Source organism: Pieris brassicae, chromosome 8 (assembly GCF_905147105.1).
Source record: "Pieris brassicae chromosome 8, ilPieBrab1.1, whole genome shotgun sequence".
Classification (NCBI taxonomy): Eukaryota; Metazoa; Arthropoda; class Insecta; order Lepidoptera; family Pieridae; genus Pieris; species Pieris brassicae.
In genome coordinates this window covers 9,225,403-9,238,398 of record NC_059672.1, presented here as the reverse complement: position 1 = coordinate 9,238,398, position 12,996 = coordinate 9,225,403, and the positions used below count along the sequence as shown (strand labels likewise).

At 35.2% G+C, this 12,996-nt stretch overlaps 2 protein-coding genes across 2 annotated transcripts; both read right to left on the bottom strand.

Moving 5' to 3' along the window:
* Window positions 1-32: 32 nt before the first annotated feature.
* On the bottom strand, window positions 33-3,478 carry LOC123712900 (BAG family molecular chaperone regulator 2). The gene is made up of 4 exons (XM_045666261.1): window positions 3,223-3,478; window positions 2,629-2,771; window positions 2,206-2,318; window positions 33-1,335 (listed from the first exon to the last, which is right to left on the bottom strand). The coding sequence occupies exons 1-4, from the start codon at window positions 3,327-3,329 to the stop codon at window positions 1,096-1,098; spliced, it is 603 nt and encodes a 200-aa protein (XP_045522217.1). The 5' UTR covers window positions 3,330-3,478; the 3' UTR covers window positions 33-1,095.
* A 1,776-nt stretch (window positions 3,479-5,254) lies between these two features.
* On the bottom strand, window positions 5,255-12,911 carry LOC123712899 (protein FAM91A1). The gene is made up of 19 exons (XM_045666260.1): window positions 12,744-12,911; window positions 12,071-12,155; window positions 11,576-11,683; window positions 11,122-11,223; window positions 10,539-10,720; window positions 10,273-10,373; window positions 9,670-9,847; window positions 9,463-9,596; window positions 9,183-9,285; window positions 8,586-8,693; window positions 8,210-8,296; window positions 7,956-8,134; window positions 7,370-7,536; window positions 6,905-7,132; window positions 6,642-6,788; window positions 5,913-6,511; window positions 5,739-5,842; window positions 5,588-5,657; window positions 5,255-5,514 (listed from the first exon to the last, which is right to left on the bottom strand). Exons 1-19 carry the CDS (start codon window positions 12,813-12,815, stop codon window positions 5,404-5,406), a joined length of 2,865 nt encoding a protein of 954 aa, XP_045522216.1. The 5' UTR covers window positions 12,816-12,911; the 3' UTR covers window positions 5,255-5,403.
* Window positions 12,912-12,996: the final 85 nt, after the last annotated feature.

Here is a 12,996-nt window from a genome sequence, read left to right as displayed (position 1 = left end):
ACAGAATTTAGGATCCGATAGTTTATTGTATGCATGTTCCATATACGAAATATTATGAACATACTTTACTATTAGTATAAAATATAACAAAAACTAATAATCGAAATCTACATACAATTTCACAAAAGCTTGAAAAATACGACGCGAAATCGACTCGTTTTTAGTAAATTAGGAATATACACTTTGTATATATTTTAATAAGTTGATGACCTAAATATAATTCCAGATATCTAAGGTAAGTATCTCGCTTTAAACTACACATTTAATAAAATATTTTAATGGACTTAAAAACGATAAACATTGAAACATCAATAAACCCTTCTTAACCTTTGATGGTCACAATCAGCGTTTTTACACAATTTTAATATAGATTAAAATAATAAATTCCTATCTACCACATTGTATTTTATACAACCACTACAGGCAGTCTCACTCCGTCAATCCTTTTATATCGTCAGTTCAAGAACGAACTAATTTAATTACATGAAAAATTCCCATTTTATGAGAATTTAAATAAGACAGAAAGTAATTTTTTTCGGCGACAAAAATAAATATGTTTACATAAAGTTTTAACACCGGAGAGCACCTAATCAATGGGTCGAGCGACATTAGACCTCGTTCTTCAGACATTTACCTGCACAGTTTAATGTTTCTCTGTGCCACAGAATAGATATTGATGACATATATAATACTGATGTCAAGATACATATTCAGACGAATACCAAACACACGAAGGGAAATAACAAATTGATCTTGAATAAATAATACGCATAAAATGGTAATTTAGCCACTTAGCTTTTAGTCGTTAGGAAAGATTTATGATGAATGTGTCTACTAGTAGGATTTTATGGTTATATGGAGATTGCAATTCTGTTATCACGAAATATAATAATTATATAAAACTAAATTAAATTGCTTCAGATTTTGAGACTAAAATGATTAAGCATCATAGACACATTCATCAAAAGGAGCGTTCTAATTCACAATACCGACCAGATAAGAGACGGGTTTCATACCTCTACTTCTAGTTAAGTCATGGCCGATATGAGGTAGAAGCGCCTTCGGCAGTAAACGCTCAGTCTGCTTGGACCTCGCTCACGAGAAGGTGGTGATGTTGAGTTTCGCAAAGTAATCTAGAAGGCCCTCGAGGCGTTTCTTTACTCTCTTCTGGTCGTCGAGGGTGCAGCCGAGGATGGCGGTCTCGAAGTTCTTGTCCGTTCCGGAGCTAGGATCGGGCTGGGAAGTGCAAGCGTTCATGTACGCCTGACAGCGGGTGTGGGCCAAGACTGTGTCGTCGTGAACGGACATCACTAATTTATCGATGTACATGTTTACCTGAAATGTAACAGCCAATGTGAGAACGGCTTCCCGTCTTTTGATTTAAAGTTCTAAAAAATTAACAAAACAGACATGTTTCATGTTTAAGTTTTGAAGCAAAATTAAAATGTCGACATTTAATTCTTACGTTATGATTTATTTTTTTCACTTAATATCTTTTAAAATTCTTAATCTAAGGTTTATACACACTCTCTAAATATTACGTAATTGTCCCTCAAGTAGATTTTTAAAAATAATTTAAATTTATTTACTAACATTTGGATATCAATGATTTGCATGAGATGATGAATAATGCAATTGCGTATCAAGGATACCTGACTGATTTTAACAGCAATTTTCATTTAACTGATCCCTCTCTATACTAATCTTATAATAAAATTGTGATTGTGCAAAAATTTAAATTATTTGAATGAAAAAAAATATAGATATTGTTATCAAAAGCCACAATTACCTCACAAGGCAATTGTCGCTTTTGATAATAGTACTTTATCAATAGTTTTTAAGACTCGCATACAAGTTGTACAATTTCGACCTCAAAAAACTACAAACATTCCTCAAATAATAAATTCATTGACAATTATGAATTTTCTGTTGTCTTGTTGTTTCCTTGACATTATTAAGGCCAATCCTTCACTTAGTGCAATTAGAATTCTTACTCGTATCGCATTGGCGTGTCGCGAATAATATGGACAAGGCATAGATTTAGTAAACAAAAGTAATTGCATAACATTTTCCCTAGGTTAAACTTACTTTCAAAAATGCATCTTAAATATGCCCAAAAGTTTATACATTTATTGAAGTGTTAGTGATATCTTTATTAATTCTAAAACATTTAAGAGTAATTACTTGCCTAGTTTGACAACTAACCTGATGCAATGCTTCTTCTTGTTGCGGATCTCTGTCAGTTCTCACAGCTACCTCGATTGTCATTGCACGAGCTACAATACGATCTGCATACCTGGTAATGTCATCTTTATCACCTGCACAATACAAATCCTTTTACTATATTTGTCACAATTATACAATGACATAGATTTATTAAAAAAATAGTTTTATATTGTGTAGCAACAAAGTACCTACCTAATTTTAAAACCAAAAACATTACGAATATAAGAAGAAATTATGATAAGTCTTGAAAATAATATGATACACATAGAAAAAGACATTCCCCAACATAATATCCTTAAAAAATTAATTAACAATTTATATATTTACAGTATTTAATATTATTACTTTAATGAACAATGGTTTGTGTTTTAATAGAAAGTAATTTAATGATAGTAATCTTACATTCAGTTATATCTGAGAGGAGTTCTGAATGTTTAATACTATCCAAAGTAGACAGCAAAGAATCTTTTTCCTCTTCAATTCTAGTAGTGTCTCTTCTCAACCGTTCAACCCTCAGCTCCACTTGGTCTAGTACTGATATCAATCTGTATTACAATTAAAAAACTTAATATAATAAAAGCTTACACATTATTAACACTGGTAACAACACCATTTGCTACAATGTAAATTAGCTACAAGCAGTAAGATAGAATAGTGTTATAGTTAAGATGGAAAAGTCAGAAATAACTTCCATAAAAACTCCCAATTTTTGTTTTTATTTAGCTACAAGAAATTTTAAAGCAATAAACTAATTTATATTAAAATAAACCTAATATGATTATGATTCATACTAATGGGCACAAAAAAAACTATTATTACCTACGTTTAATTTTAAACGAGTGGGCGATAGGCAATCGTTACTTTTTTATAACGACTCCATAATGTGTTCTTGACCAAATACAGAACGGTAGCGCCCATGCGATTTCGTAAAAGGTAGAGAAGGAGCTGGAATATTCTATTGGGAGATAAGAGAAAGTAAAGCAAAATAATGATTACTTGTCTTTCGGTGCCTGGGTTCCCAGAGTCGATGTCTCCTCAATAAGAGGCAACCGGCCACTTTCAGCCGAGTGTGCCCAATCGGTAGCGTACAAATCCACCTCCATCTTTTCACTTTTATTTTCTATGGTTGAAATTGTTGCGCCGTTTGAAAAGGGATGTTAAATTGTTTTTAACACTATCGGTAGGTACCTAGAATATGGACAAAAATTTATGTTTGCAGTTTGACGATTACAGATTGAACTTTTAATCAATGTCAAAATTATTTAAAAAGCGTAGAATTTGACACTGACACAAATTTTTTTATTGTGACAGTATCCCGTGCCATAGACGCAAATTTTGCGAAAAATTAAATAGGATAAATAACTTTTTGGACTTCCAAGATAAAAACGAAGGATATTATCAATACATATAAATTATTATTTATTTAGGTTATTAAAACTGTAGTATACGGAACCTTAATCCAGAGTGAAAATGAAAAACTGATTTAATCATATTAAGGAAACCTAAAAAATATATTCATCAAAACACAAAATGAATATTTACATTTAATTGAAGATTACATATTAATGTAGTACTTTGAGATAAACCAGTTCGCAATTAATACTGCTTTACAGCTTTAGTCTTATTCATAAACATACTATAATATCATGAATGAATGATGTTACATTTATATTCCAGTGTGTTAAAATTTAATGCAACATGAGGTTATTTGATATAGTAATTGTATGAATTTATCTATTATTTCCAGAAAGGACACTTAACAATGAAAAACTAGGCAAAATTATCTCTATTGCAGGGATGACTTACTTTGCACCTAGAGTTCCCATGAGATATACACTTTATTTAATGATCTAAGGTATAATGACTAACTGCAATAAAAAATGAATTAAATTTAAACCTCCTGTAATGTATAGCGAAACAAAAATATCACAATTTCGCAAATAAATAAATATGCAATAAATTCTACATAATATAGCGGACGGTACAGATAACTAACTATTATTACAAGTAGATTGTTAATTTCTACATCTATTATATACTATATTTAAACATAAGTAGTACTAAGTAACTAGTAGGAGATGCAAAAAATGATAGAACCACAAAAACTTTGTGACTTTTGAAATATATATATGAATAGTTTTAAATCTTGTTTATCATTACATAATTCCTTAACAGCATAATTATAACTATGGAAGCAATTACATAAAACTAAAAACTTTAAATTATTAACAATAATATATTAATCATAAAGACACAAATTAAGTAAATTTTCAAAGTATACATTTAATTTGCATTTTATATTATTATTTTTAATAAAAATATAAAGTTATAAATAAATGAAACTTATAACAAATGTTAAATGCTATGTGTACACAGATTGATATTGCACGAGCTTAATAGAAGGTTATAAAAATTAACCAAGATAAGGTGTATTGTGAAAAATAAAAAAAATCATAGACATAACTTATTTTCGTTAAAGGGATCCGATAAACAAACTCGGGTTCCACATACAAAACATAAATCTAAAATGACACGAAAATGGCTAAATTATACAGTAAAGAACTTTTTACAAAGGATATCCTTTATTTGTTTCATTATGAACCATAAAGTGGACGTTTCAGGCGTAACAGTTTCACGTTAACACAAGGCTCACATCACCTTAAGACGGAAAACAATAAAACCGATTTCGATTTAAAAAGTATAAAGTAGCTACGTAAATGATGATGATATTAATTTATCCCTAACGGGAAACGCAAAGGACTTTAGTCTGATACGTAAATTAAAGCATGACAGCAATTGTTTCATAAATTTTAGCGCCAAATCCATTTCTGTTGCTAAGTATAGCGCCAAAAAGGTGACATACACTTTTTTAACAAAGTATTATTTCGTCCCTTTTTAACAATATATTTTACGCTGTATTGAAAAGAGACTTATGTTAGTAGATTGCTTCCTTTTAATTAGTAAAAGGGCTAGTCTGTACATAGTAATGTTTGTTTAGACAACTTTATTGTAAATAAAAATTCACAGGTAGTATAGAAAATAATTTAAATTACTGTAACTGAAGAAACTGGAAGCGTGAAGAACTAGAACTGCCGCACTGAATCTCGACCACATAGTGCTACTTTAAATGGTCATTCACTATAACTATATCACATTCTCTAAAATTACGCGAACGTGTCACTTTCCACTCCATTCGCTGATTCGGCCGTTTTCAAAAACTAGGTTTTTCCTCGGCAAAGGAACCAAGGTCCCTCTCTTCACTATGCCCATATCTTCACCGGGATAATACTGTAACATAAAAAAACACTTCTTTTAACAATTTTTCCATCTCAGATGGCATTAAAATAGTAAAAAGACTCACCTGACACTGAGACACAAATTTTAGTAAGTCGCCTCTTATAAATTCATTGTCTTCTTTTATTTTCTCTAATCTGGAATTCAGTACATGGTATTTTTAAATTTATAAATCAGGTCAAAGTGGAAAAAGTCATGACAAATTCACCGTCACTTACAATTCCGGTCTCGCTATCCGGTCTACAATGCTCCGACAGACCTTTTCACACAACGCTTCATCGAACAGAGGTATGCCGAACTGAAGATCTAGAATGGTCCATCGCTGAAATAATAAATTCAGAGAGTAACGCTCGCGGTTCGTGAAGGTCGGCTCGATAGTCGATAATACGCACCTCGGGTTTACAAGTCTCGTCGTCGGAATAATTGTGGGCTGTATCCACGCCGCTGTCGCCCTCTCCGCTTATCTCCGTCAACTTGTTGCTCAACTGAGTGAACATGGACACCGACTCCTCCGCCGGACTCAACAGATCGACCGACCGGTCGGTCGACTTTTCTTCTTTTTTGTCGAACTTCAGATTCTCGACACCGGGCGTTCCAGATCGTATCGGAACCAGATCGTCCGTAATGGACTCTTTGCTGATCGACATTATGGAATGCTTCAAATCTTCTACGCTGGTCGAAGTGGAATGTATGGGTACGAAATCATCGCTGCCCGCGATGGACTCTTTGCTTCTGTGGGTCTCCACGTTTAGGCTGTCCAGCTCTTCACACAATAATTTCCCGCCTTCGGCGCTCGTGAAACCGTTGGCGGGGGAGCCGGTTTTGCTGTCAGTGGTCGGCGTGACAGCAAAGTGGGATTCTATGGGCGACCGTAGTCTACCGTTTATGGCTTTGAACTCCGTGGTCTTATCGCAGGATTCGTTAGAGGACAGAGATAGCTCGCTGACGGGTTTGGCCATGCCGCATATATCCTTTTTCTTTCGACTTTGAACTGAAACAGTAATTTTAGTTCTCTCAATGCAAAATATATTTTGTCGCGATCTCCACAATTATATTACACGTAGACCGATTACGACCGTTAAAGGTTTGCGGATGCAATAATTGTGAAAGCGTTAACTTACTAAGTTGCACAGTTGAGGGAGGTCTTGCACAGCCGAGGTCAGGCACTCCGATATCGGCCAGCGTCACGTAGCCCGCAGTGCGCGTGAGACGCAATCTTCGCATGAGGCGCCTTAGCCCACCGTGCTTACGCCATAGACATTGATGATCTAACAAAGTTATTTCTTTTTTATTAAATGTGGACACCGTGTCAAATCACTTCTGTTCTGTTCTCAACATTCCGGAACTTTTTTTTATCTATTACGACTCTATACTATGTACCGACCTTCAGTGTCATCCACGGAAGCCGGTGGGAAGGCCAGATGCGCCACGTGCGGCGGGGCCCTGACTCCAGCCGCCTGCAGCAGCACAGGGCCCCGGCGCAGCGCCGAGTTGGCCGCCGCCAGGGCGGCGGCGGCCGGCAGGGCGGCGGCCTCGGATTCCGCCGTCCACCAAGACACGGCCAGCCGTGAGAAGCCGAGGAGACATCTGGGCACTCCGCGGAGAACCGTTCCTGAATTCGACATAACCTCACGATGAAGTGAACTGTATCTTTTATAAATCTAATAATGGTTCAGCCGCGAGATTTATGAAACCTTACAAAAGTTAAACCCGTATTTGAGTAACTTTAATGAAATAAAACTAAAAAACTAAAAACAATCTAGACGAGAGTTAGAGCTCCACGCTGATGAATATCGCTTCTTAGAAGGCTAAGCGCCGGGTACAGGGCACGTACACGTTTAGCACAAACCCTTAGTTAGCAGCAGCGTAGGGGGTCCGTAGCCCGCCACGTGATACAAGTAGAGCCTCATCCAGGGAGAAGAGGCTTCTGGTGGCGCGGGTCCCACGTGCGCCAAGGAACACGCAGCCGAGCCCGCTCTAGCCTCGCGGCTCAAGGGCGCCGTCGATATCGCCAGTCTGAAACGTCAAAGACATTCTTTAGGCTTCGCCCCTCGACAAGATTAGGCGTGCAAGAGAAAAATACATAAATAAAGGTTCGTCTTTCGCAACCAAAATGACATGATCCAGAAGATCGGATGCATAAAAATTCGTATTTACAAAACTGTTATACGACCGATCTGTGAGGCTCGGAGGCTAAACATAACATAAGATATTGCGTAAAATCCTGAGGTCGACGAGGAGGAAGCACGGGCCGAGATCGGGCAGCGAAGGAAGTATACCAGTGGCGCTAGATCGCTCTTGAATAAAGGCACTTTGTCGGTAACTCACAAAATACCATAAATTTTATTCTGCTTATAAAAAAAAGACAATAATGCTGGCGAAAACCTAATAAATCTTAACAAATAATAATCCAGTGGCTCTACCACTAAACTGACCTGTATTTAGTAGCGAGCAGCCTCGCTCTCGCTGGAGCGTCGAGCGCGTGCAGCGCTTCACATCGCAGCAAGTCCAACGGACGGAGTTTGGGCCGCAGCGTCCTCAGCGCCATCCGGAGGCACGCGGCCGCCGCGAGGTAGCGCCGCGCTTCACCCTCGATCTCCGGATCCGCGACGACCTGACGCGTACGAAGTCATCGATAAGGTTTTTCGAAACAGACGTCTATCGGAGATTACCGCGTCGTACACCTCACCTTATCCAGCTCCGTGAGCAGACTGTCCAGACTTTCGTCGCACAGTTTACCGACTTCGAATAATGTGACCGCGTGACTCTTGAGATCCTGAAAGAAAAATACACATTCGTAGTTTCGTACTCTTACTAATGTACAACTAAATGTTTCTTAAACGAGTTTCTCATAGTTAACTATTATTTTGAAATTCATATTATTGAATAGACATCTCAATCTTGTACACTTGAAGAGGGTCGACTTTCTCCGTGAATCTTATGCTACTCAAAGTATTCCATCTGATTTGACATCTGATGACTTCCATCTGATTCAGTCAGCGTTCGTGAGATGAACATATTTTTACTAAGAGACCGACGTACGAATTTTTATTTGATATCCTTACCGGAGACAAGTTTCCCATCATGAGGTAAGCGGCGAGCGTCGAATCGAATAAGACAGCCACTCTCTGTCCGCCGCTGGTAGTCGTCGGCTCCATGGGTACGTGGGGTACCTTAAACGAATAGATAATATTAACATATATATAATGAAAATATGATTCATCTGCTTAACTTGAGCAACACATGAACTAAATAAAATTCAACCAAGTTTTGTGGTTACGTGCTGGATCGATAAAAAAGATGTCGATGTAAAGCCTCGATAAAGTTTAAATAAAAGTACATATGAAATTTATTTATATATATATGAGAATTTTAAGATAAAATATAGTGAATACAACACACTTAAACAAAAGATGAGCCGAACACAGCTTCCAGTCGTTGTCATAACAAATTTCAATTGTTATATATACAGAATCAAAGATTTTGAATGAAAATAAGACACTTCCAAGCTCTAAATGTGAAATCCATCTTTAGAGAAATAGAAAGAGGGATAATATATATGAATACCACTTGTTATTTATTTATTAATTGAGTGGCGGTAGAAAGTTTGCCGAAATATAACATACAACTTATTCGATTCCGCAATGTTTTGTATAATTCACCTGCTTGGAGGTCGAAGGCATATCCTTGATGAGGACCGGCTCCATTTGCAAGGCGTCTTCGTCTAAGCTCGAGTCAAACGATAGTGGGGTGATTTGGCGATATCTGAAAATATTATATTTCATCACGACGCCTTCCTTGTCAATCAGAACCAGCAGCGACCAGAATTCCCGAGATTAGCGCATTGAACCAAACGATATTTCTTTAGTCTATGATCTAGTGTTGCCTCTACCAAAGTACTATTTATTATTATTATTATATACTACTATTGAAATAACTTACGGACGATGCTGGTGCGTGGTGATCGCGTGAGTCCAAGAGACGTGGTGAGGGTTGACGGGGGGAGGCTGCAGGTGCTCGGCGAAGCCCAGGCGGCAGTACAGGGACACCGCTTGCTTCACCAGAGACGCGTCCACCTACAAACCGTATGGCACATATTAAACTACAACAAATTCTCCCGATTATATAGAGATACTGAAGAATTATTACCTGCAACACTGAGGCCAGTTCGGCTACGCTCGTGTGCTCGTCAATAGACACGAACACCTTATAGAGAAGCGTCTCAAAATAATCCCCCGCTATGCGATTCATCACGAACCCTTTCAACGGAGGCACGGACACTTTGTCGGCCCCCGTTATGGGTACGTCTAAGTAGACGAGACCTCTTCTGTAATAAAACGAATACCAAATAAATGAAAATCGCATAGAAAACAATTCTGAACAGATATATAAGGTTTACAATAATTTACCAAAAGAACTAAAAGATCTTCCGACTAGAGCCTTTAAAATTGGTGTATTACTTTTAGAAAAAATGTATTATTCAATAAATTATTATTTTCGTGAGACACTGTAGTTGATATAAATTTAATAACATTTGATATGATATGTACGATACAAATAATATAAGAATTGACCAATTCATATGACTAATAATGTAAAATTCCTTTAAAGACAAAGTTGCGTGCCATTGTGTGTGGCATAATATGCGAACTTACTATTGTACCACCTTTTTGCAATAAATTATTATTACTCTGAAAAAAATGTTGTCTCAGTATGTTAATAGAAGACAACATATATTATGAATAACCTTACCTGTATAGGCTTTTAACGAGGCTGTAGTCGAGCGTGCCGGCCGTTTGAGAACCTCGGTCAATTAGCAGATCTATAAGTAACTTCTCACTCTCACTAAGAGGCTGGATGGAATGTAAGCTTCAGTTAGTCAAACATAAAGTAAACACAGACACATCAAACATGTATTGATATCATAACTTTAAAAATTTGTTAAATAAGTTTTAATTCAAAAATAATAACACACTGCAAAAAGATACAATTTCTATGGCTATTTGATTAGAACTTACTTTAACATCTTCTTCGAGGACATATCCGAGCTCCACTCTCCACCAGGGTTGCATGGGTATATTGAGAGGCACTCGAGGTAACAGACCACGGATGGCCTTGGACTTTCCCCGGCGACCCAGAGACCTAGCCTTTGCTACTAGCTCTAAGTACTCATTACGACCTATGCCTAATAGACGAAGACCTACAGAAGAGGCACAATATAAAATTGATTACTCATCTGTGTCAAAGATATTCAGGACACGGAGTGGACAAATATCAGTATTTGTTTTCAGGTATCAGGATGAACCATTAGAAACTTCATACAATGTATCTTAGTAAAATCTAATTCAAAAGTGTAACAAATTAAATAAATATTTATTTATCTAATGTAACATAATTTTCACTATTGTTTGAGAATACTACTTAAAGGTTAAAGGTATGTTCCAGATATAGCCTGATCAGACAAAATATGTGTCAGCTCCATATCCTTGAACAAATTTATGTCTAGCATATCATTCCATAATTCAAACAACATCAATATTTTTTATTATCCATGACAACAAACAAAAACAAATTTAAAAGAAAAAAAATTCATTTACTTACAATCAGCAGCAGTGAAATTGGGCATAGTGTCATAACTTTTCTCAGTTTCTATAAGTAATGCAACTACTTCTATGTAGTAAATGAATGGAGTAATTCTAAGACCTGAAATTAATTTTCAGAAAGTAAAACTATACATATAAAACTATGAAAGTACTAATAGATACATATAACATAATATTTTAACATTTAATTTTTTATAAAATAAATATTTTTTTAATTACCTATTTTACCCTCCATAATAATATAATAAACTTCCTCAGCATACAAGGAATAAAGTTAAAAAATTACTCAAATTGTTTCAGCTGTCTTTCGAGTTTTGTGCTTAACAACATATTTTGCAATTAATTTTTATTTATATAAGATATAGAATTTTAATATATGTCAAATTCCACAAGTGGCAAGCATAAGTATTGTTTAAGATTTTGAGAACAGAATAATCTTCAATGTAGTATACCTTTGACTATCATATCAGCTAAGTGATATGGGTAGAGCATAAGCCTCTGTATACTGCTCTGTACAAGCATCTCATAGTATTTCCTTTCATCTTTTCGAACTGAGCGCACTGAAATATGACAATTACTCTTCTAATTATCTTAGTTATTCTGCATAATACAAATATTAATGATTTAATTTATGTAAGGATTTAAAAAAAAGTACATAAATATTTCTAAGGTATACAGACAGATGTTAAAAATAGCTCTTATGCTTTGGAACAGGTTAAGAGTTCCTTTGAGTCACATCATCTACCTAAAAACTGGTTTAGTTCTATTGACCTCATGAAAAGGAACAAGTTTCAACAAATTTTGATAAGTAAAAAAGTATTAGCTTATTTAGATCCTCCCCATACTTCTACTAATGTATAAAGTAGGTTTAATAGGTGTTGCAATGTTGTAATATAATGTAGCATATAGCTTTGCTAACTACATGGGTTACCTAAGAAAAATCTTACCTAAGCTCCCCCTGAATCTCAGTTGATTTTTAATACTGAAGTCTAATATACACCTTTCATATTCCTTTGCAGAATCATTGAATAACTAAAACAAAAAGACATGAAGAGTTACAGGATGATTTAAGGTTTTAAAAGTATATTATATCACCAGTAGTAGTGTTAGATAATACTCTTTAAATATTTCAAAATTTTCTCAACCCTACACTAATTGAAACGAGAAGTGATTGACGTTTGACATCAATTGTTTGTCAAATATATTTTGTAATTGCTTGTTATTTACCAATTTGTATGAAAAGTAAAAAAAAATGTATCTCATGAACCATAAGTTTGCGCAGCCTAAAACTTTGCAAAACACTTTATTTTAGTGAGTACTATCTACAAAAAAATATAGGCATTTGCATTTTTCGATGATCCATATTGGAAAGTTTAGCCAATATATTTATTAGCATTGTTACAGTAAAATAAAATTAATAACGTGATTCTAATATCATTAAAATATTATCGGATTAATAGGTTTCAGGCATTGAATTTCCTAGAGAGAAATTAAGTTACTAATACTTGTACTACGCAGTACACGTGTTATATTTGTCAATAAAATATTTGTTTCCAATCGGAAAATAGAGGGACAGAACTGATAATAATGCATAACTTTGGAATTCATTTTGTTATGTACCTTCTTTACATTTCCTGGTAATTGAGTCCACTGTATCTTTTTACGAATGCATTCATTGATTTCATCTTCCATTTTATAAATATTGATATTAAAGCTGTTCACTACATTGAAAAGCGATATTATTTCAATATTCAACTTGTGCAAAAGATGAATGAACACCAACCCAATATTTTGATAGGTGGATTGACGATTACAGAATACAAATACAGCACAGTGTATAAAATATGCTAAATAATAAATTTCATATGCGCTT